Source organism: Macaca nemestrina, chromosome 5 (assembly GCF_043159975.1).
Source record: "Macaca nemestrina isolate mMacNem1 chromosome 5, mMacNem.hap1, whole genome shotgun sequence".
Taxonomy (NCBI): Eukaryota; Metazoa; Chordata; class Mammalia; order Primates; family Cercopithecidae; genus Macaca; species Macaca nemestrina.
The window spans coordinates 106,737,588-106,764,098 of record NC_092129.1 but is presented as its reverse complement, the minus strand read 5'-3'; the positions used below and the strand labels follow the sequence as shown (position 1 = coordinate 106,764,098).

The following is a 26,511-nucleotide window of genomic DNA, read 5'->3' as shown; positions in this document are numbered from 1 at the left end:
CAATAGGATTTCTGCAGAGCTATAGATACAATTGAGATGTATTTGCCAATGGTGACATAAAATTCAGAACTTTTTCAGCTTCAAATTCATATACATTGAGCAACACAAAGAAATACTCTCCCTAAAATAAAAATGACTAATTCTCCGTCTCCTGATTGTTATTCAAAACACATTGTTTATAAGTATACCTAAACACATTTCTGCAATACTAAAAGCATCCGGAGATATATAGCACTTACCTTGCTACAAATTTAAATGCAATCCTCACCTGTATTTTTATGAATTAATAAAAATGTTATTTGGGCAATCTGGGTCTTGCAGTTAATCAAGAGAATTGTATCTTTAAGAGAATATCCTAGCAACCTCTCAGCAGCTAGGAAAAAATACCTAACTGACAATGTACACTGATTTAATTAATGCTGCTGGACTCCATCAAACTTTGCAGTTAATCAAAAAGACACTTAGAAACAGAAATTAAGCTACAGCTGAAAATGAGAAATACTGGTGAAGGGTACGAAGAGAAAAATTTCATTACTAAATGAGAACTCTTTACTCTGGAGCATGTTTATCAATAAACAGAGTAACAAGGAAATTGATGAAGTTATGACTCCAGTGGGGGTGTCAAAACCAATATATTCATTACTCTAAGAGATTGCTAGTCCCAGAGCCAAAATTACACTGGGGTAATCACACTTTTACGGATACATTCAAAACTTGCAATGCCACTATATTTTCACTGGCCTGTCAGACTGTACATTTCCTAGTGGAGATGCATTTTATGGCACCTGAGCCTTGGAGAAATATGCTTCTCTCTTCTACATTTGGAAATAGATGTATTTTCATTCCTAGCCCTCCCCCACTCCATCATCAATATCAATATTTTATATGGCCTGGTACTTGGCACCATATAAACACATTACACAGAAACAGGTCTGTTCTGGACGAGGTGGGTTTTGTTTTTGTAAGACAAAAAAAATTTAAAAAGCCAAAGAAAGACATATGAAGACTTTATATAGCAAACAAAATCCAAACATGATTGACTGAGTTAGTAAATAAACACTTCCTCTAGATGTATGTAGGAATTTTTGTTTATATACCTTTGTCTTCACATACACTGAGGAATGGATACATGAGAAGCAGGAATACTTAATTCTGTTTCATTTTTCTTTTTTTGAAATACTCCCTGTATATTGGCTAATTTAATTTAGATAATTTTAATATTTTTTAAAGCTCAAGCATAGAAACTACTTGACTGGACCATGAAGTACACACACACACTCACACATACTTATCTCAAACTTTCAAAAACCTGAACACTTAAACTTGTTGCATTAAAAAAATGAATGTTCACAAAGAACGTCAAATTTAAATCACATTGATTTGCTCTTCTTGAGGGAATGCTATAAGAATAATGTTTTGAAGCTTTTTCTGAAAGTTTGGGAATCATAGGTTATAATGGAGGAATGCTACATGAACTACCCAATCTGTTTGGTGCTCATTGTTCCAATAGAATTCCTCCTTCGTGACTAGTTCAAATTTTCTGACATGTTAACCACGCAGAACAGACAGTTACAGATCACATCTGGTTCAGTCACAAAATAAAAAAGACAGTGGCTTCTCTCCAGTCTAGACAGTGTGCAGTGTGAGGAGGCAAAGATGAGTCCATATACTGCACCTGCTCATTGTGATCACAAGCCCTAAGTGCTAGATTTAAATATAGAAGAACCTTCCAGGGTAGCCATTTCTGTACATAAAGGAACACCTACTCACCCCAACGAGTAGTACTTTAGAATAGTGGTTCTCAAATGAGCTGCATCAGGATCACCTAGGGGGCTTGTTCAAATACTGATTGCTGGCCCCTACCCACAGAGTTTCTTATATAGTAGGTCTGGAATATAGCCAGAGAAATGACATTTATTTTCTTTATTTTTTCCTTTTTTGAGACAGAGTTTTGCTCTTGTAGCCTAGGCTGGAGAGCAATGGCAGCGATCTTGGCTCGCTGTAGCCTCCACCTCCTGGGTTCAAGTGATTCTCCTGTCTCAGCCTCCCGAGTAGCTGGGATTATAGGCGCCCGTCGCCACGCCACTACTATTTTTAGTAGAGATGGGGTTTCACCATATTGGCCAGGCTAGTTGCGAACTCCTGATCTCAGGTGATCCAACCGCCTTGGCCTCCCAAAGTGCTGGGATTGCAGACGTGAGCCACCGCACCTGGCAAGAACTGACATTTCTACCAAGTTCCCAGAGGACATTGCTGCAGCTCTGGAGGTCATACTTTGAGAGCTATTGCCAAAAGTATAAAGTAAATTTATTTAAATGATGTTGAATCTGTTCTTCAAGAGGAAAACATTAGCTCCCGTCCAGGGAAACACCACAATTTTCTGCCTTAGGATAAAGGAGTGCATGATATTCATTATAAAACTAGACTTCAGAAATATGGGTCCCATTTTTCTATATTCTAGACCCTGGTCATAATGTGTAAAGTATTAACACTAACAGATTTTCCTGGCCTATGTTCTTTGTTTGTACTGATCCTATTTTTCTACTGAAAATTATTTTAGATAAAGAGTATGAAGGTTTGTCGTGATTAGTTGGAGTTCCAGTGTAAGTACTTAGGAGAGTAAATATTACAGGTATCACAGAGATTAGGAGCAAATATTGAGGCTAAATTTAAGACTCGGGGGGAAGTTCTTATAGAACAAAACAAAGCCTTAAATAAACCTTTTTTTCTAGGTGTAGTTTTCAGTAGCAGCGATTGCCTATATAAAAAACTCTTGGGTTCCTTATAGCAAGGTAAAAAAAAAAAAAAAAAAATCTGACATCTATAATGTCCTGTTACAGACTGCACAAAAAGTATACATAACCAGGATCAGTACCAACTGGAACCAGAAATGTGAAAGTTGGTATTCAGGTCAGTTAAAGAGAGAAGAAAGACAGTCACCTTTGGCCATGGTAGTTAAGGAATCCCTGTAGTTCTACTGGCAGGGAGACCAGCCTGAATTCTAATGCTCTGTCTTCAGACCACAGTCTGGGCTCCTGATTTGTATCTATTACCCTCCATGGAAATCGCTGGTGAAGTAAAACTATGTGTGTAAAACTGCATCTGCCACAGGCTGCTTGTCCACAAAAGCATCAAAGCATCTCTATGGAATACCTCTGTATGGGTCTGTAAAGAAGAGTCCCACTTCGATCAAAGACAGCAGATTATGAGGTAAGATACCAAGTGCAGTTTTTAAGATTCCATACTAACAAGCTTCTGTTGTTTTTAAAAAAAGTTTTGGGTGTTGATACAGAAGTTAATGCTTAAATAGATAATGCTCTCCCTCTACTGACATGCTTCATCATGTTACTTATTCTCTTCTCTCAAAAATACACGACGTCAGCCGGGCGCGGTGGCTCAAGCCTGTAATCCCAGCATTTTGGGAGGCTGAGACGGGTGGATCACGAGGTTAGCAGATCGAGACCATCCTGGCTAACACGGTGAAACCCCGTCTCTAATAAAAAATACGGAAAAATAGCCGGGCGAGGTGGCGGGCGCCTGTAGTCCCAGCTACTCGGGAGGCTGAGGCAGGAGAATGGCGTGAACTCGGGAGGTGGAGCTTGCAGTGAGCTGAGATCCGGCCACTGCACTCCAGCCTGGGCAACAGAGCGAGACTCCGTCTCAAAAAAAAAAAAAAAAAAAATACACGACATCATTTAATCTTCACAATAACCTTGTAAGATAGGATCACCTCTATTTCACTTCTGGAAGATGTTAAGAAAAGTTAATTATTTGACAAAAGTTGTAATTAGCAAATGGCAAGCACTCCAACCCAACTTCTGACTCCAAAGTCAGTGTTTTTACTATTCTACTCTGATTGCTGAGTTCTAATTTTTATTTTATCTTAGATTGAGGTAGATAGAATATAATCGCTTATATATAAATATGTATTTCAAAAATGTAGCATTTAGTATGGAAAATACATATTTGGGTCTCTAAGTCTTTTCTATGAATTCTAAAATGTAGATATCATATCCATCTTACCTCCTGCTGATACATCATTCACCCTTTAATAATCAATAAACTTCACAGTGCAACCCCATCATATCTTGTTAGAAAAATGCCTCATTCCTGGTAGAATAAGGAGTGCTGAACAAGTAACTAACTTTTAATGTTTATTCCCTATTATTTTTATTCCATATTATTTTTTGATTAAAATTTTTAATAAAAAAAAGAATATTTTATGTCAAAAATTCCTTCATCAGGGGAACCATGCCTCCTCCATTCCACAAAAATCCTGTTCATTTCATGAAGTGGGTAAGAGTAGGGATCCATCCTTTCCCTGCACAAGACCACCAACCTTAATGCCGGGCACACAGCATTCCTCGGGCCAAACAGACTTCTGCCAGACTAGACTTTCTTTTTGTGGGGGGTGGGAAAAGGGGCATGCCAGATGAAGGAATGATGTGGGTTCAAGGCTACCAACTGTAACAACTGAAACATTATCAAATGTAAAGTTTCTCTGAAAATGAGACCAAGCAGTGGACAGAGTAAGTACTATTATTCGAACCTAGAGATCCAACCACACTTTATTAAGCTTTCCGGATTTGAGACAAAAGTAATTTCCTTATTTTGCTTAAGCTAGTTTGATTTGGGTTTCTGTCACCACTTAAAGAGTACTAGGCCGGGTGTGGTGGCTCACACCTGTAATTCCAGCACTTTAGGAGGCTGAGGTGGGCGGATCACCTGAGGTCAGGAGATGGAGACCAGACTGGCCAACATGGTGAAACCCCGTCTCTACTAAAAATACAAAATAAATTAGCTGGGTATGGTGGCAGGTGCCTGTGATCCCAGCTACTCAGGAGGCTGAGGCAGGAGAATCGCTTGAACCCGGGAGGTGGAGGTTGCAGCGAGCCGAGATTGTGCCATCGCATGCCAGCCTGGGGGACAAGAGTGAGACTTCATCTCAAAAAAAAATAAAAATAAAAATAAAAAGTACTAAAACAAAACTCTTTCTAAAATATTTCTTTAGAGTTCTCATATTGAGGCTACTGAATGTAATCTACTACCTGTGTAATCTCATGGGCAACCTATAACATATATCACAATCTATTAGCTGTAACTGAAAATGGGACTAACAGTACTTATTTGGAAAAACTTTGTGAGGAATAAAGCACATAAAAAACGCCAACTGCCATGGCTGGCATTCAGCAAAAATAATTGCTCTCCGCAATTACTGTCTTTCCAAAACAACAATAGCAGCTAACGTTCAAGTGCTTCTGGTTCTAAGCAGTTTTTCCTGTATTAATTTCGAGTTAATTAGGTTAGATTACTATGAGGTAGGCACTCTAATTAGCCCTGTTTTATAAAGAAGAAAACAAAGGTGCAGAGAGGTTTTGTAACTTATCCAAGGATACGCACAGAGATTAAGGGACAGCTGAGGTATGAATTTATGCAACCCAAAAGTTCTATGGGTTGGAAAGTTTCTGGATTTTGTTTGCTGTGAAGCTGTTAACTCTCACCTCTCCTTATGTCACTGAACCTGTCTTTAGAAAATCCTTTCAAAGTTTAGTTTTTTCACTCTTCTGTGGGTTAGGAAAGAAACTCATCAATCTTACTGCAAATTTTTTAATTATTTTTATTTATTTATTTTTACTTTAAGTTCCAGGATACATGTAGAGAATGTGTAGGTTTGTTACATAGGTATGTGTGTCATGGTGGTTTGCTGCACCTGCTGACTTATCCTCTAAGCTCCCTCCCCTCATCCCTGACCCCTCAACAGGCCCCAGTGTGTGTTGTTCCCCTCCCAAATTTAATACTGAATAAAGGAAGGAGAGTTTTAAGTGCAGATAAAAAAGACATAATATATTTAGTACAGAAGTTTTATGATAATTTGGAGGTTTAAAAGCTTTTTCTGCTTATGTCTATTCAGAGTATAGCATTAATGTATTACACATTCATACCTGTATTCTATTTGTTCATTTTTTTTTCCCTACAAGAAACTCATAGTAAGTCATGGTAATAACAGCTAATATTTACTGAGTGCTTATAATGTGCCAGGCACCTGCCAAGCATAAACCTAAGTATTTCATTTACTCATAACCACCATAAGTAGTACAATTAAAGACCAGTAACAACTGAGCAAGCTGTAGTCCAAGGACACACAGGGAACAGTGGGAGAGCAGGGATGGAAACTCGTGCAGTCTGGCTCACTGTGCCCTTCATCCACTTTGTGAAGACAGGGGCCTGTCTGGTTTACTCTCTACGCTCTCCTGCCATCTAACACAGTCTAGGGCATCCAGGAAGCACTAGTGGTTAATTTTTTAAAATACCCCTAAATAGACTCGCTTGAACCTGGGAGGCAGAGGTTGTAGTGAGCCAAGATTGTGCCACTGCACTCCAGCCTGGGCGACAGAGTGAGACTGTCTCAAAAAAAAAAAAAAAAAAAAAAAACCCAAAAAACAAACAAACAAAAAACTCCTAAATAAAAGGAGAGCAATTTCAAGTGATATAAAAGGAGACTTTAACATAAAAGAGGAAAGTTTTGTGTAGAAGGGGAAAAACTTTTTAAGGCAGATTCGTCACAATTTATGGTAACTTCTTTAATTCTAAAAAAATCCATACTATCCCATAATACAAATTTCCCTTCCCATTTTCATCAGGGAGATTTACATGCTCTATCCAACTAACAATTAGTCAGGGATACCAGAAGTCGAGTATCTTGGAAAATGAGGCGGAAGAGGATGATCAGAAAAATTGCAAGTCAGCCATGGAATGAATTTGTGTTTATTTCACAATTCAATTTAATCCTCTTTACCTTCACCTTTTGTAAAAAAAAATATGAGCAATATATGCCATTATGATAGCCATTAACGGTGAAAGGATTAATTAAAACTATAATTATCTGATAAGACTAGCATACTGTCTAACCTGATCTAGAGCAGATTCATCTACTTCAACTAAAAATACTGAACATAAAAAAAGGTGTATAATGAAACAAAAATTAACCCTGCAGGTCCTGTTTCCATTACATATTTTCTAAGTAACTTCAGATATCACTCAAATAAAGAGTCATAGTACATTTTTAATTTTTATTAGTAAGAGTTCTGAGTACAAATAAATTTAATGACATTTAGAAAAAAACAATTTACCCTCTAAGGTTTGTTCATAAAGAAAACCCTGTTTTGTACATTTTAATTTCCAATTTTAATGCTTAATATCATAATGCCTTTACATCTATAACTTAACTTTAGGTTTAATTTTAATAATTCTGTCTTCTTGCATCTGGTTAAAGAGATCATCAGGTAGAAAAAAAGCAAAAAATTAGGTTAAATGACCTGAATAAAAAACTTAGCTAAAAAGTTTTAAAAGCCTTTAAAACAAACTAAAAATTAGAATACTTTTGGCAGAAAAATTAGCAGCTAGGAACAAAATTAACATTACATAATATTTTACCAAGAACTGCATTACAAATAATATTGTTTTACATATATTAGAATGATTTGCAACATATTATAGTAAATGGTTACACATATCAGATGTACAAATCTATTAAGAAAACTTTTTAATATAGTATAGCACTTTTGAGATATTCTGTTCCCAATAAATGAAAGGAACACAATTTAGAAGATGATAGGTGGTACATCTATTAATTGGAGACCTAACCAGGTAAGTCTTCATAAATAGTCATGCAACGAAATTCAATAATATGCATTTATAAGAACTCAGAATTAACACAGTAATGCCTTCCCCTCATCAGTATGTATGTCTGGCATCAGAAATCATACTACGAGCAAACGCTAGTAAATTCTTGAAAAAAACAGCTGACTTTAGAATAAGTGCCAATCTAAATTTTTTATTCTTCCCAACACACTATTTCCACCACTCTTCATTTTAACAGTGTTTTCTCCTTGGTTGGTGGTATATTACTGCTTTTTAAAGACCAATCATACCCAGCATGATCCAAGCTCATCAACTTCTCTATAAGCCAAAGTGAATTACAAACAGCCAAAAGACCAATGCGTTTAAACAGAAAACTATCCACTCTAGTCAGCAAGGCAGAAGTCCTATGTCTAAAAATCTTCTCTACAAAGTTACTTTAAAACTAGCCCTGTAAGTCCAATAGTATTACACTATTGTTGTCTCCTTGGTTTGAGGACAAGTTCAAATCTTAAAAGCATTAACATTTCCAAATTACATTACTCTGGAAACATAATTGAACTGAAGATCTTTCTGTAATATATTGGGATAAAGTTTCTTCTATTCTTTGTAGTTGGTATGTATTTCTACTACTCCTTGCATTTGGCATGAAATCTTACACCCAGTCACTGAGATACAAAGAATATAGGAGAACAAGGAGAGGAATTACACTGTATCCAAGCTTCTGGGGGCTATGACAGACAGCAACTGTCCTTGCAAACAGAGAAATGTCTTCTGAACTCAATGTAATATTCTAACAGAATTGTAGGTAAGTGATTTCAGTAAATACTGAAATTGGGAAATGAGTAGTGTTTAGCTGTGGGTACTTTCAGAGGAATGGGAAATCCCAGTGTTGTGACTGCTATCATTCAAGAGTAGCTCAGCATTGCCATGTAAGATAGGGACCCCTGGCCCTATCCATAAAGGGAAGGGCTCCTAAGAAGCACTCGTTCTCCACCATCTGGAGCTACACTTCCCAACACAGACTTTCACCCTTAATTTTCATTCAACAATTAGTGGGAAGACTGTATTTAGCTCAATGAGAATATGATCAAAAATACATAAATAGGGATAAAAGTAGAAAAGGAATACCACCTCCAGTGCAGTTAAACTTGCCATAGCACTGGTTGAAGAGTTAAAATCTATTTCATTTTTCAAGATACATTTTTATTTTTGGTTTCATTCAAAAAAGCCTCCTTCATTCTTGGCAAACTATCTATGTGGTGTATGTATGATCTACTTCTTTTTAACTGCATTGTATTTAGCTACTAAAAATCATTCCTTAATAAGGACGTTGTAGCATTAAAAAGTGTAAATGTTTATAATAAACACTGTATTAAAATATTTCAATATTTACAATTAGGAAAAATGTATACTCCAGTCAGTCATCTCAGTGCTACTTCTTCAATTTCATCTTCTACAGAATCAACTGCTTTTACTGCTGGTTTATCATCTGCATGTTTTAATCGGTGTCTATTTGGATTAAAACTTCTTCCTTCATTGAGGAAAAAGTCTTCATCTTCATCATGTTCTCGATCTCTGCTGCCTTTATCCCCAGGGAGAAAATTTATAGGGTCAATGTCTCCTTTACCGGAAGCCACAGAATTTGGGTCACTGCTTTTGGAGGAAATGGTGCTGCTACCACTGGCACCAAATAACTGTTCCATCAAATTAGCTTTTTTCTCTTTTCTTGTAATTAAATCTACACCATCTTTACTAAGTTTTTCCATACTGTTTCTTTGGAAATCCAAAAAACTACTTTTTTGACTAAATGGATTTGACCTCTCTGATGTTTTTGCAAATGAAGGCACATAGCTACCAAATGCAAACTCATTAGGGGAGGCTGGACTTCTAACATTTCCTGAATTTTGACCTTCTCGTTTTGGAGGTGAGAAATCGATGTCTTGCAAATGATGCCCATTAAATAACCTCTCTGAGGATTCAGACAACCTGTATGTTTTGGGGCTTCTCTCTGGGGAGTGTAGTTTTGACTCAAAATCAGGTAACAATGGCAAAACAGGGTATTTTAGATTTCGAGAATCTTGGAGTTCTCTGTCAATTTCATTCAGTTTAGCAAGTAGCATTTCTCTCTTCAGTCTTTCTTCTTCCTCTCTTTGCAATTTATCCATATTCTGAATTTGATATATTTCTAGTTGGTACTTTCCAGCTTCCCACTCTGGCTTTTCTTCTCTTTCCAGTAAATATGTCTTTTCTTTTTGCTTTTTATCAAGTTCTTCTCTTTCCCATTCTGTATGAAATCAAATTTTTTTTAATGGGATTTTGTAACAGTCAGTATTTTTAAACAGGAAAACTATCAAGTTTTATAAAACAACCATATTTAATTTGGGTATAATAAGTCAAGTGAGAAAAGATATCATAAATTTCATTTTTACTTGATATTCTGGGAACAGAGAATAATATATTTAATATACATTGCATTTAAGATTCTCATTTATAAAAAAAATTTGTTCTTCAAGATACTGGTAGAGAAGAAAGGTTATTTGCCTATTTTTTACAACTAACATAATGCTGTATGGTGGGGATGGATGGATAGATGGAGTAAAGACTCTACACTTAAAAATAAATGAAACCTTTGGATGTCATATCCTGAGATATGACTTATGTGATATTCTGACAGAAGATGCATTGACTTGAATCTAATTAAGAGAAAACTTCAGACAAACCCAAAATGAAGAACATTCTGTTTTTAAAAATGGGTCTATATTCATCAAAAATATTAATCTCTCACACACATTCTTTTTCCCTCTCTGTACATATATATATGTGTGTGTGTGTGTGTAACAAAAATCTCCAGATTAAAGAAGACTGAAGAGATATGAAAACTAAATGCAATTCATGATCTTGTAACAGAAGGAAGAAAATGCTATCAAGAACAATATTGTATCAACTGACAAAATAATATGAATGATAGATTAATGTGTTGCGTCAAAATTAAATTTCCTGAAGTTGAAAACTACATTGGAATATGGTCTAAGATAATGTCCTAGTTTGGGGAAATATACATAGAAGTATTTAAAGGTATGGGCATGAGATACACAACTCACTCACAAATAGTTCTTTAGCTACTCTCGCAACTTTAACTTTGAAACTACTTCCAAATGAAAAAATTAAAAATATTAAAATATGTAAGAACACTACAAGTATAGTAACTTTAGTAAATGGCATCTGAATTCTACTTCATCAGAATTTTCTGAATGCAACTCGTCCTTATTCCCTAACCCTAAATAGCAAATGACTTGGAGTGTTCCATTTTTTTCTTTCCTTAATAACATTATTCAAATGTGTACAGCTCCTGATAAGCCATCCCCTACCACTGTATCCACCTTTCTTTGTTCTACCTAACCAATTCACACTTAAGTTGGAAGATATTAGAGGACGCTCACTCTTTCTTTCCCAAGGAATGCTGACTTGTCACATGCTTAAACAAATTCTTTTTCTTACCATCCTCCAGCTTTTCAACCTCCTGTTTTACGACATGGAGTTCTTCACCTTTAACAAAATTTTCCTCTCTTTCCACAATTGGGTTTAGAATCCCTGCTTCTCCATGCCCATCTTGCTTCTGAGACTGCAAGTCCTATTATACGTTTAAAAAAAAAAATGCAAGTTCACAAATTATAGAAAAGGGGGGGAACTAAACAATACAGATTTATGCATTAAACATGATTACCAACTAAGTTAAAACTTAATGCAGATTTTCAATTAATAAATCAGTAAATCACAAGTTACCACTCCTTGAAAAATGCTTCAAAACCACACAGGATTATTTCTATTAAAATTGTAAAGAAGCATTTATAAGACGTATTAGAACCAGTATAACTGAAGTAAAGCCAAAATGGTGCATAAAGTTCTGAAGAGACAAGTTTTAGAAGGATCCTTGCTTTGTGCATTTTCACCAAAAATCTGATTAATTCAGTTAACCAGTAATGGCTATTTGCCAACCATGCGAATCAACTAAGATGCTGTTGAACTGTAACATGAGCAGTGACAATACTATGTCCAAGCCTCCAATTAATATATTTTATAATATTCAAATCAAATAAAAATGTTATAAACTTAAAATTCCTTGTTTCCTATGGTGTGATTTTTCTTAATAAAAGTGAAATATCTATTATTAGTAAAGACTTGTCTAGTATCCATTTTCATCTTCTTCCTTTTAGCAACAGAATCCTGTGAGTTTTAGCAGGACATATAGCTGCTTAGCTGGAGACTACACTTGCTACCCTTCCCTTGCAGCTAGAAAGGACTAATGGAAGGGGAGTGGAAGTACATGTGCAATTTCAGATCACATTTATAAAACCAAATGCTGCTTGCCCTCCATTTCCTCGTTGCCCTTTCCCACAGGGGTGGTAAGCCAGTTCCAACCACACACAAGAGGGCTACACTCTTCAAAACAGAAGATCAACAAGACAGGGGATGACTACCATGAAACGAAGCTGTCTACCAACTGTCAACTACCAACCGACTTCAGTCTATTACAAGAGAGAGAAATTTTTCTCTCACTTGAGCCACTCTATTCTTTTTCCAATAGCAACTTAGCTTGTACTCTAAGCTACCATTTGGTGAGGCCCTTTACAGTGGCAGAGTGGCAGGTTCAGTCTAAAGAGCTTTATAAACATCATGATTATTTCCAATTTCATGTGACTAAAAAAGAAAGAAAAAATAAAAAATAAAAAAAATTGCATGATTACTCATTGTCACAACCCTGAAAAGTAATCCACCCTAATTTTACAGATGAGAAAACTGAGGCTCCAAGAAGTCACACAATTAAAATGTTAGAATTTAACTAGAATGAGAGCTAACTCCAAGGCTCTCATACTCTTACACTCTTTTCACTATTCCAGGTTTCTATTCCTTCTGTTGAATGTATACTATAAAAAGACCAATTTTTTTAGTCCTTTTAAAGTTAATAATTACTTTGTCATTCCTCACTTTGTGATCTCAAAAAGACAAATCAACATGACTAGTTTCAATGACAGTACAAATACAGAAACACACTTAGCAGATACAACTAACTTGTATGAATTATCAAGCAAAAATAAATAAACAAGCTAGAATATACAGAGAAATCAAATCAGTCCATCCTTTCTGTTTTATACCTCAAGAAGAGAGCTCAGGGTCACTGGGAAACTTATAAGGTATAAACATATACCATTGTATGAAATATGCTAGGTTGCCGATATGTTGTTTTCTTTGGAGTTTAAGCTGTAAACATTAAAGATGAAACTCTCTTAGAGAAAGAGACTTTCCAGTGATTCAGAATGGAGGTCCTTTTAAATGAAAGTCCAACAGAGACCCCCTGAATTCCACTCTAATTTGACCAGGATAAGATCAGATTCCATTGCAATTACTTTGTTCATTATTCAGTCAGTTACCATGTAAAATTCTCCTATATAGGAGACCAAAAATAAAATTAAACCTACTCAAATTCTAAGAAATCATTTGAAAACTACTATTACTTGCTACTAAACATAAAAGTACTGAGGGTTTTCCAAGACTATCTTGGTACATAAGAGAAACTTAGAAGGCAAATTCTTCTCTTCTGCCCCCAACCAGGAGGCACAATCCATCATTCTGAAGCACCTGAAATATGTGATGTAAACTAAAAGAGTCAAGCCAAAAGAATTTTATAAAATACACAATACCTCTTTCCGTTCAAAAAGGCTAGTTGCATATTCACATAGACATAGTACTAGCTTCATTACTGAAATTTTAAAATGTTTGATATTGTGTTTTTAGGAATAACTTCATACTGAATTTGGTACATAATAATACTGCTAAACTCACCAAAGTAAGATGTTCTGGTTCTTCCCATTTGTTTTCATAACACATAATTGTTTCTGGTGTTAAAGGATATTCTTCTGGCTTGAAGTCTTCCATCGTTTGTACTCCTTTTGTACACAGGTCTGCAAAATCACTCTGGCATGCAGCTACAATGAAAATTATTTTAAAAATATTATTACAATGAATAATGCCAAAATATATGGAATTCAACTGGCATGTATATATACACACACACATATATATATGCGTGTGTGTATATATACATGTACATTTAAACACACCACTTCATTTAAATGGTGAATATATATATTCACTTATATATATTCATTATATAAATATAATGTATGTTTTGCTCAGCTTAATACTCACTATTACTATTTTTGTTTCTAGGATTTACTGGCAATTGTATGATTTGGGGAGAATTCTGACTACAAATGCTTTAAGTTTCACAATGTTTATATTTTAAAATCTTGCAATTCACATAAGAGGGAAATTACAGTTTTGTTAAAAAAGAAAGTAAAACTACAAATAACAATACAAAGTATTTGTAGGTGAAATCAACTGACATCTGAGATTTACTTTAAAATATTCTAGAGAAAAGTAGAAAAAAATAGATGAAATAAAACTGGTAAAAAGTATAACTGTTAAAGCTACATGATACATAAATGAAAGTGCATCATATTACTCTCTACTTTGGGGTATATTTGTATATTTTCAAAAACATTAAAAAAATTATAATAAGGAAATTTCAAAAAGTTATGTAAAACAATTTTAACAGCCTCTCTTCAGGGGAAAAAACCAGAGAAAACTGAAAAGAATTTCTGAAAACTGTCAGAAATTTAAATTGCAAAAAATACATTTATTTTAAATATATTTCAATGAGGTTCTTTTCCTTCCCTTCTATTTCAGAATTATTGTACTATCACTAAATAATAGCAATAATATCAGTTTGTGAACAATCATAGTTACTATACCATTTTTTCTTAATGCAAGTTCTTTTTCTTTATTTGGAGAGGACTTTGGCAGACGATTAGAATATATATTTTTTATATCCAGTTCTCTCTCCTTTTCCTGAAAACAAACACAACATAATTAAGGAAGTAGAGTCTCAGTTTAAAACAAACCAAAACCCCTCACTTTGTCATCTGGTATTTTCTTACCATATTGAAAGATACCTGGTTCAGCTTCCTTCTGTAACTATCAAACTATAGAAAAAAAGTCTCTAGTATACTGAGGTTAGGATAGAGCAATAATTTTCCCGAAAACGTCTAATATGTCCTGGAAATTTAAAAAATTAAGGCAAATTTCATTTTTTACCCATTCTTACCTGATATAGCTAGTATTGTCTTAACTGAGACACAGAGACAAATAATTTAGTTAGTATCTCTCAAATGTAAGTTCTGAAATATTGATGAGTTAAAAATTAGACCACTCTTTTAAACACAGGCATACTTGAGCATTTTGGGGCTGTGGCTTTTTCTGAGAATTTGATTAACAAAAAGAAAACATAAGATAATGTATAATTTTGCACTATTTTACACAAAATTTTGTGCAAAATTTCATTCTACCTAGAACTCATTGATGACTTCAACGTAGAATGAAAAATGCCTGTTTTAACAAAATTAAATAATTTGAATACTTTCTCTAAACACTGTGAAAACGAAGGGCATCATTTGAAACAACTTCAAAAATAATAAATCATTGGGTGATCTGAGGAAAAACACTGCATTCAACCATGCAACACAGTGAAGCTCTAGTTCCCAAAATTTTCTTCTATGATTTTACAATTTACTTCAGTTACATCATTTCTATTGGTGTATTCAGTGTTTCACCTTTTTTGTTTTTGTTTTTAATTTCACTTTGTTATAGTGATTATACCAAAAACCTTTTCTAAGTACTAAAGACAATATCAGAATTTTGTAAATTATATTGTACCAACTTACAAATATGAATAGTAATGTTTAGTGTTTTAAAATATTTAATTTTCATCTAATACACATTATGGACAACATAACGCAATTTAAAATATTTACCTTTAATTTGTGATATAGTCGCTGTATCTCCTTTTGAAGAACTTTATTTTCATCATAAGCCTCATATGCCCTTTTCCTTTCAGCAAGCAACTGTCGTTGGAAACTGTTAGTACTCAGCTCAAGGTTTTTTGATAGTTCCTATATGTATAAATACATAAAAAGCACTCCTTTAAAAAAAATCCAACAATAAAACATAACACATAGCAGTGTCAAAATGATGTTTTTAGTGGTATTGTCCAAGACCTACAAATCAGACTGGGCATAGCATTCATGTACGTAACCTAGGAAACAGATTTACCAACAATTTAGTAAGGTATCAAGCTTATTATTCCTATCTGTTGTTCATAGTAATTTGTAAATAAATTCTTAAGGATGGGATGGTGGCTCATGCCTATAATCCTGCGCTTTGAGAGGCACAGAAGGGAGGAGCACTTGAGACCAGCCTAGACAACAAAGCAAGAGCCCATCTCTATGAGAGTTTAAAAATTAGCTGGGCATGGTGGTGCATGCCTGTAGTCCCAGCTACTCAGGAGGCTGAGGTGGGAAGATCACTGGAGCCTGGAAGTTTGTGCCAACGAACTGAAGCCTTGGTGACAGAACAAGACTATCTTAAAACAAAACAAAACAAAACAAACAAACAAAAAAAAACCTTAAGCACACACACATTGCTTGGGCAAATAATAAGATACCAAGACAGATAAAATTACACAGCACTACCAAAGCTGCAGAGAGTATCTACAGTAAAACATCTCTAGATAAAAACAACAGCCATTTCCATCCATGGTCTTCAAACATGTTCCATCAAGTTTATAAAATAATTTATGTTAAAATATTTTCTTTTAAAATAACTTAAGTTGTCAAGACACCATTTCTAATTTGTGGGTTTTTTTAAAGCATCTTATAGATAGATAGATAGACAGATAGATAGATAAATAAATGTTTATTATAAGTATAAATAAAATCACAAAGAAAAACAGAAAATAAAAAGCAGTTACAATCTCATTACGTTGTGATAATCACTGCCAACATTTTGACGTATATAATTTGAGACTTTTATGTATCTTTCTCAGTAAATAATACCATAAATCCCTAAGTCAATCTACTGTAATAACACAATCTTTTTTCAATGGAATAGTATTGTACTTTACAGATTATCATAACTTAACTAAATTCTGCTGTTCAATATTAGGGTGCTCCAATTTTTCCTAGAGTGAACATCCTAATATATCTAACTTTAATCATTTATTATTTCCTCAGTGTAAATGTTAAGAAATAAAATGTCTTAGACTTTATCTAAATCAAGAACTCCTGACCTTTGAAAGGTCCCATTAAGCAAATGAAAAGATAACCCACAGACTAGGGAAAATATGTGCAAATCCCCTACCTGCTAAAGCAGGGGTGCCCAACCCCTGGGCTACAGAATGCTACTGGCCTGTGGCCTGGTAGGTACCGGGCTTGCACAGCAGGAGGTGAGTGGCAGTGAGCCAGCGCGAGCATTACCGCCTGAGCTCTGCATCCTGCCAGATCAGCAGCAGCATTAGATTCTCACAGGAGCACAAACCCTATATTGTGAACTGTGCCCGCGAGGGTTCTAAGTTGTGTTCTCCTTATGAGAATCTAATGCTTGATCATCTGAGTTGGAACAGTTTCAGCCTGAAACCATCCCCCTCAACCCCGTCCATGGAAAAACTGTCTTCCATGAAATCAGTCCCTGGTACCAAAAAGGCTGGGGACCGCTGTGCTAAAGGACTTGTATGAAGAAATGTATAGAGTTATCCCTCTGTGTCTGTAGGAGATTGGTTCCAGGACTCCTGTGTACCAAAATCCAGGCATAGTCAGGTCCTGCAGTCAGTCCTGTGGAACCTGAGTATATAAAAAGTCGGGCCAGGCGCAGTGGCTCATGTCTGTTATCCCAGCACTCTGGGAGGCCGAGGCAGCGGGATCACAAGGCCAAGAGATCGACCATCCTGGCTAACACGATGAAACCCCGTCTCTACTAAAAATACAAAAAATTAGCCTGTGTGGTGGCATGTGCCTGTAGTCCCAGGCACTCGGGAGGCTGAGGCAGGAGAATCACTTGAACCCGGGAGGCAGAGGTTGCAGTGAGCCAAGATCATGCCACTGCACTCCAGCCTGGGCAACAAGAGCAAGACTTCATCTCAAAAAAAAAAAAGTCAGTCCTCCACATCCAAAGGTTTCACACACTACAAATACTTTTATTTCTACATTTGGTTGTGGAATGTGGAACCTGTGGATATGGTGGGCCGACTGTGTTTATTGATAAAAAAAAATTTGCATAAGTAGACCCACTCAGTTCAAACCCATGTTGTTCAATGGTCAACTGTATATTACATCTAAACATCTATATCTGTCCCACAAAATTCAGTAACATGAAACCAAACAGCTCAGCAAAAAATGGAGAAAGTATGTAAACAGATAATTCACCAAAAAGATATCCAGAGACAAATAGGCACATAGAACAATGCTTCAATATCGTAACTTATAAAGGAAATACAAATTAAAGCCACAATAAAACAATGCTATTTATCTATCAGAATATCTAAAACTGGAAAAACTGAGCATACAAAATGGCTAGGATGAGTAGCAACCGGAACTCTCATACACTTTTGTTTTGGGAATGTACAATGGTACAACCATTTTGCAAAACAGTTGGGCAGTAAAACATACATCTACTATATATAACACAGTCATTCCACACCTAGGTCTTTACACAGGAGAAAAAGAAGCCAGTGTCTATACAAAGACTTCTGCATGAATGTTCACAGCAGCTTTATTTGTAATAGTTAAAAATTGGAAACAATCCAAATGTCCATCAATGGGATGGACTAATGGATAAACAAAATGTCATATATATGTATATAATAAGGGTAATCACCACTTAGCAATAAAAAAGAATGAACAATTGATATTTCCAACAACATTTTTGAAACTCAAAACAGTTTTGCTAAAGAAACCAGGAATAAAATAATACATACTATATGACTCCACGTATATAAAATTCTTAAAATGCCAAGTAATTTATAGAGACAAAAAGTAGATTAGCTGAGGAGTAGTGGGCAGGGATTGATAAAAGGGAGGGAGTACAAAAAGGCATTAAAATTTTTTATAGATAATAAAAAACAGTAAAAACAAGTGTATCAGTTTTGAAAAATGAAGCTTCTGGGTTGATAGACATTTGTACAATTTTAAGGTTTTGAAAAGCATTACCAAAATGCCCTTAGAAAAGGTTGTAACAGTTTACATTCTCTTTGAAAGTCTAATAGCCTTTATTTCACTAGATACTTACAGTAACAGGATACTGTAATTCTTTAATCCATCAGATTGGCCTAAAGAAGGATACAATTGTTTTAATTTGTATTTGTTTGATGACTACTAAAGTTAATTTTCATCTTTATTGTCTATCCATATTCTTCATGAAACGTTTTTGTAATGTAATAAGAATTTAAAAGATAATGACAAAATGAGGAAAAAGCAAACTGATGAACAAAAGAAGCAAAAAAGTTAAGAATTTTCCAGAATTGAAGATATAATGAGGCCGGGCGCGGTGGCTCAAGCCTGTAATCCCAGCACTTTGGGAGGCCGAGACGGGCGGATCACGAGGTCAGGAGATCGAGACCATCCTGGTTAACACGGTGAAACCCCGTCTCTACTAAAAAATACAAAAACTAGCCGGCCGAGGTGGCGGACGCCTGTAGTCCCAGCTACTCGGGAGGCGGAGGCAGGAGAATGGCGTGAACCCGGGAGGCGGAGCTTGCAGTGAGCTGAGATCCGGCCACTGCACGCCAGCCTGGGTGACAGCGCGAGACTCCGTCTCAAAAAAAGATATAATGAGAGATGAAGTTGGAAAGAGCATCATGATAAAGACTGGATCTGAAAAGAATCATCAACGGATGCTAAATTTTGATGAGGAATAAGATATTTAAATATTCTTAAGGCAGCTCCACATGGACAGATTATTGATTTCACTATAAGAGGAGGAACAGTTAATGGGTAAATGTTAGAGAAGTTGAGCAGCACTTTGGCTAGGAGATCAAAATTAACATCACTAGTGAAGGTCAGGAGACATCATGTGGCTCCAGATGTGATATCTTAAGAAGGAAAATAATATTACCTATTCAGTATTCTCACCAAAAACACAAAAACCCCAGTCTATACACAATGAAACATAAGAGAAATACAAAGTTAAAGATATTCTATTAAATGAAAAGGGGTAGGGAGCTGTATGCTTCAACAAATGTGAATGTCATAAATAAAACAACAGTATGTGGAAATGTTCCAGATAAAAGAAGGCTGGAAAACTGGACAATTCAGTATAATACTTGACCCTAGACTGGGTCCTACTGGAGAACAGAAAGTACTATAAAAGATATGATGAAGGCTGGATGTGGTGGCCCACACCTGTAATCCCAACACTTAGGGAGGGTGAGGCGGGCAGATCACGAGGTCAGGAGTTTGAGACCAGCCTGATGAACATGGTGAAACCCCATCTCTACTAAAAATACAAAAATTAGCTGGGCGTGGTGGTGTGCACCTGCAATCCCAGCTACTCAGGAGGCCGAGGCAGGAGAATCGCTTGAACCCAGGAGGCGGAGGTTGCAGTGAGCCAAGATCGTGCCACTGCACTCCAGCGTGGGTGACAGAGCAAGACTCTGTCTCAAAAAAAAAAAAAAAAAAAAAAGATATGATTAAGTCAACTGAAAAAAATTGTGCTACAGACAGTAGATTAGAGGAAATTATTATATAAGTGTAAATCACAGTATAACCATAATTTTACTATGGTTCTATAAGAGCATAATCCCTATTCTTAAAAAATACATGCTGATGTATTTAGGGGCATGATGTATCCAAGTTACCCTCAAATAGTTAAAAAAAAAAATTGTGTATATATGCATATAACAGAGAGACCACATAAGAGAGCATGCATGCATATTATAAGACAAATGGGATAAAACGTTAACAACAGACGAATCTGGGTAAACTGTATAGGAGTGTTCTTTGTACTATTTTCAGATTTGCAACTCTCTGTAAGCTTGAAATTATTTCCATATAAAATATTAATTTAAGAAAATCCTATCCCCCCTAAATATTTTGGAGCAAAACAGGAAACCATTGAACTCAGTAAGAATGCATTAAAAAAAAAAAAAATACCAGGGCTAAAAAATACTCAAGTTCCAAATGATAATAACTGTCAACCTGGAATCCAGCAAGATCTAGTGAAATTATCACTGAAGAGTAAAGATAAAATATATTCAGACAAATACTAAACAGTGTTGCCAGTCAGAAGCTCTCACTTATATATGTATTTCAGTTAAGAAAGGAAGTGAACCCTGAAGGAACAATAATGAAGAATGGTGACATGCAAGAAATAATGGTAAACTAATAAATACTATTAAAATACTAAGAAGAAATTTTTTTAAAATTAAAAATACTGTTAAAAATTAAAAGATTAAGTAGAAAAAAAAAAAGCAAAACCAAATTCCCACATGAGGACTAAATCCAGAAGGTTTCAGTGGTGAAATCTAACAAATTTTAAGAAACAGATTATCTGTAAAAGAGAACAGAAAGGAAAAATTCTGTCATTTTTGATGAGATTTTTTATAATCTTGATGTCAATAGTGGAAAAATAAAATCGTACACCATTCCAAAATATGAATATTGTTGCAAAAGTCCCAGACAAATACTAGCAAAAGGAATTCAGCAATGTGTAAAAATTGCATCACAACTAAATAGCACCTATCTATCCCAAGAAGCAAAGAACGAGAGTAGTTTCACATTCAAAACAATCCATGATTTAAAACAAAAACCCTAGCAAGCCAGTAGTAGAAGAAAATTTCCTTACACATAAATATACACACAAATTCACAGAAAAAGATCCAAAAGGATACACACTAAGATACCAAAAGTGGTGACATCTGAGTGGTAAGAATGAGAATGTTTTCATTTTATCTTTTAATTCTTCTCTAATTAAAAAATATATATACACGTACTACTTATAAAAAATAAAAAGTTTCTAAAATACGTTTAAATAAAAATTAAAATGCTTAGAAAAATCATATCTAACAACTTCAGAATAGTAGTTACTTCTGAGCAGGGAGAGTAGAAAAAGGATGTTTGGAGAAAGGATACAGGGAAACATCAATGTATTTTAGAAAAATAAGATCTAAAGCAAAAATAGCAAAATATCAAGTAGGTACATGAATGTTTTAAATACTCTTTTTGTATATTCAAAATATTTCATAAAAAAAATCAGAAGTACTTTAAGAAATTAAATAAACTAAATGGATAAAGAAGAGAATGCAAATAGTAGTTATCTTCGGCTGGCAGGACTATGGATATTTTTCCCCCACTTTTACTGTAAATTTCAAAACATCTTTAAACAAATATGTTAATAATACAATAAAATTTAAAATACTTAACATTTTTTCCAAAGGACATATCACAGAATTCTATCTTGTTAGTGGAAATAAATATAATTTAACAATTTTTGAAAGTTAACACAAAGGATAAGTTTACCTTCATTTGTTTTTTATTAATTAGTAAAGAATTACAGATTTAAATACCAATATTGCATTTGTTAAAATAAGTCTATCAATGTCAGTTGTTTTAATATCGGTTCAGTATTGTTATAGCTCAATTCTAAAGACTCAGATCCCTGTGTAAGCAAGGACCCTGGAGGTCATGAGTCCACCTTATAGTAATACCTTTTTACAGTATTCCTAGAAGGTAGACATTGAATCTTTGCACAAATACTTCTGGTAGCAGAAAGCTTGATAATCAAAGGATACTGATTTCATTATTGGACACTTCCAATTATTAGGAAGCTCTTTTGAATGAGTGGAAACCAGTTTTCTAGTAATATCCATTAGGTTTGTATTGCCTTCAGGAAATAAATCTATTTCTCCTGCTCCATGTGACAGCCCTTTAAACAATGAAGGAAGTTAACATTTTTCCTTATCTTTTCTATGATTTTATGTTTCTTCCACTGTTTCTTTTATGCCAGTTTTTTGACTCCCTGGTAATCCTGTCTGCTCTCCACATGTCAGTTTGTTACCTAAAATCTGGTACTTGTTATTAGATGTGATCTGACCAATGAAATTAGAGTTATTATTACCTCTTAGGACGAAGGTACCACCATACTTGGTTAACTTCTTCCCTTCCAATTTTTTAAATGGCCATTTAATTACAGGTTCATATACTTAAAAAATTATGCTTTAACTTCAGTTACTATTAATCCAGGGCTCCCCATAGTGTACACATAAAATAGATGGAAAAAAATTGAGGTGAAACAGTTAACCTGACTAAATTTTATCTTGCTTATTTTAGGCCAGATTTTGAGCCTAGGGGGATCAAGCTTGATCTTGTCATCCATCAAATTCATTGGGCCTCCTGTTTTTGAACCTGTCAAGAACATATCCATCCATTCATTATTTTAAGAAACACTAATTTTATGCCAGACAGAGTGCCAAATGTTGCAAATACAAAATCAAATAAGACTTGTTCGTGCTGTTAAGGAACCTGGTCAAATTCACTGATAAATATGCTGAAAGGAACAGAGCCTAACATAGCACTTGAAAGCACCCACCTAGAAACCTTCTCTTCAAGTTGACAGCTATTTATTTACCTGCAGCCTTTGGGTACAATTACTGATCCAATTGTAAAACTTTCTAACACTATGTTCAACCAGTCCATAATTCTCCATTAAAATACAAACATGAAAGGCTTACTGAATTTACCCTACATACTATCCATATTATATCTACTATATGCTAATTGATACAATATACAGTTATATAATATATTGTATATAGCATATTGCATGTTCTGTATACTAATATATTGCATATACTATACACATCTATAACTGTATAGAATTCTATAATTGTATATACTATACTGAGTTCTATATAGTTCTCTATATAATATATAGAGTTCTATATAGTTCTCTCTATAATATATAGAGTTCTATATAGTTCTCTCTATATAATATATACAGTTCTATAACTGTATATTCTATAACTGTATAGTATGGTATAGTATGTAGTATATAGTATAGAATATAGATGTGTAATATATAGTATATATACATAGGAGAACATAGTAGACATAGCATATCTTCATGCACCATTCTAGTAATCCTAAGAGGGGGGTGAGGGGAAGAAAGTAAAAATAGCTCTAAGTAAGCAATATTTTCCAAAACATTTAAAAACCTGGTAGAGATTTCTATCAAGCTCACTCACTGATAATTTCTAACACCTATCTCTGTTTGCCTCTGAAAACACTGGTATTTGCCTTTTTTTACTTTCTCACTTCTCCTAGTCTTCCTAACTCTCCAAAGTACAATGACAATGGCTCTGGAATCACATCTGCAAGGTTCTTCAGTCCTCTGGAGGATAATTCATTTGAATCTGGAGACTGAGCTAATTTAAATGAGCTATCTGTGTCTTACTATTTCTTCATCTGCTTTGAGCAGGACAAGATAGAGGCAAACTCATAATCCAATAGTTATGCTTCCTCTGTACATTACAAGTCTGCCCTAAGTAATGGATCTTGTTCTTGTTCTAATGAAACCTGTTTTCTTTAATGAAATCTGTTTTCTTTAAAAGTGTTTTGCCTTTCCTTACCCTGAGCTTTTGTCTTCCAACATAGATTTTACTCCACAGTATTTACTAGTTAGCACCAAAAATACAACAGATTTTAGAAGTGATTTCTGCTCAGCAAATGATATACAGAGAATTAGCATGATGACAGACTTTGAAAAAACAATTTGTATCTTTTATAGTTTTTAGATCATTTCATCAGAAGATGCTGATAAAATAACCAAAATTATAATATTTTAATTCCTGCTATCATTTAAAACTATGAAAAAACACAAAATGTACTATTATAAGAGGAACCTATTACTCAGCATTTAAACATGATAAAATTCCAAGGATTTTACTAAAATGATAACAAAATAATAGAGCAACGGAAGACAGAATACTGCAATTCTACTCCCAAACACAAGCTTCTAGTGACCTATATGAGTCTTTTTTGTTTCGTTGTTCTATTTTGTTTCTTGAGACAGATTCTCACACTGTCGCGTAGGCTGGAGTGCAGTGGCATGATCTCGGCTCACTGCAACCTCCACTTCCCAGGTTAAAGCGATTCTCCTGCCTCGGCCTCCCGAGAAACTGGGATTACAAGGTGAGCACCACCACACATGACCAATTTTTGTATTTTTAGTAGAGACTTGTTTCAACATGTTGGCTAGGCTGGTCTTCAACTCCTGAGCTCAATTGATCCATCTGCCTCCACCTACCGAAGTTCTGAAACTACAGGCATGAGCCATTGCGCCTGGCCATGACCTATCTGATTCTATGTGACCTAGAGGAAGGCAAATAACATCTCTCAGTTTCCTCAACAGTTCAATGCTTGCATTGGACTAGAGAGTTCCCCATGGAGGTGTTTCAGAGGTTGCTTCAAGTTGTTAGGCATGTGAGTTTCTGAAGTCCCCTCTGTAACATAACTCGTCAATCACTACCACAGAACAATTCAGTTGTATCTGGTTGCCTGTGAAGAACTGTCAAAATTTGAAAAACCAACAGACCAAATCAGTAGTTTCAAACTTTTTTTAAAAAACAGTAGAACTCTTGAAGTCCACTGAGCTCAAATTGAAAACCACTGCACTAAATTATTTCCACGGGCCTTTCAAACTCAAGAATGCTACCATGCTTTAATGTATTTACCTTTAATTAATGTACTCTTAGTACATTTCTCTTTTTCCACTTATAAATTAGGTGTCCAGTAGGTACCAAGCACTGAGCCAGACTCATTATGAACTTTATCCCTAACCCTGTTTATGATCACCTGCAAACTTTTACAGACTGGAAACTAAGGTTCAAATAATTTAAGTGGTGTATCACACATCATAAAGCTGGAATGGTGTATAACCAGAATTTGAAACTTGTCTGTTTGTGTGTGTGTGTGTGTGTGTGTGTGTATGAAGTTCCACTGGGAACTTAATAGGTTAAAGGGTAGGTATTAACAGTCTAATTAATAGCCTAATTAAAATATAAGCTTAAATTTTTTAAATTCGACCTTGAATTCTAAGCCAATAATTTGTAACTCAACTAAGTTAGCAAAGTCCATCAATGTTTCCATATTAAAGATGCTTTCATAAAAACACAAATGCCTAGGGGATGGGAAACAAAAAATGGAAATGCTCTAGAATCTCGTGGAATGATAATAACCACAAGAAAGGCCAATTTAATCCTCCCAAAATGAAGAATTTAACTTTGATCCAAGAACAACTATTATCCAGCACCATTCTTTAGAGTCCTGATATTAACTAATAGCCAAAAATGATTTTAAAATGCTCTACTGACCCAGGGACTTCCTCTTCCAGGGTTTTTCCATTAGTATACTACCATATACAAATAAAAATTAATGTTTAATGCTTTGTATCTTTTATACTACCTCAAAACAAAAGCCAACATATATATTAATGTTAAAAGAATAACTTTAGACACACGAGCAGAGTTTATTTGAGCCAATTCACAAACTGGGCAGCACCTAGAACCAGAATAGGTTCAGAGTGACTCCACTGCTGCCAGATGGTCAGGTAACATTTATGGACAGAAAAAGGGAAGTGACATATAGAACACAGAAGTGAGGTAAAGAATCAAGGGGGCTGGTTACAGCTTGGTGTCTGCACTACTTGAACATAGTTTGAATAGTTGGCCACTGGTGATTGGCTGTGACTGGTACAAGAGTAGCTAACTGTCTGTTTACATATCCAGTTAGATTATAGGTTGCTATGTATGGAGAAATTTTTAGGACAAACTTAAAATATGAAAGAAGACAGCATTAGGCTAAACTTAACTTTAACATTAATAAGGAAAGGGTTCATCATATTATGATATATCTCCACAATGGAATAATATGCAGCCTTTAAAAAGCATGAGACTGGCCGGGCGTGGTGGCTCAAGCCTGTAATCCC

General features: G+C 35.0%; 1 protein-coding gene across 5 annotated transcripts in view; it reads right to left on the bottom strand.

The window, feature by feature from the left end:
- Window positions 1-7,057: 7,057 nt before the first annotated feature.
- The window catches only part of LOC105496834 (lebercilin LCA5), a 118,747-nt gene continuing 99,293 nt past the window's right edge, over window positions 7,058-26,511 (bottom strand). For all 5 annotated transcript variants that reach the window (XM_071096817.1, XM_071096816.1, XM_011767447.3 and 2 more), the window contains 5 exons: window positions 15,513-15,650; window positions 14,454-14,550; window positions 13,483-13,625; window positions 11,140-11,272; window positions 7,058-9,925 (listed from right to left, as the gene is read on the bottom strand). In XM_071096817.1, coding sequence (XP_070952918.1) covers window positions 9,063-9,925; window positions 11,140-11,272; window positions 13,483-13,625; window positions 14,454-14,550; window positions 15,513-15,650 — 1,374 coding nt within the window. In that variant the 3' untranslated portion in view covers window positions 7,058-9,062. The remainder of the gene's footprint in view (window positions 9,926-11,139; window positions 11,273-13,482; window positions 13,626-14,453; window positions 14,551-15,512; window positions 15,651-26,511) is intronic.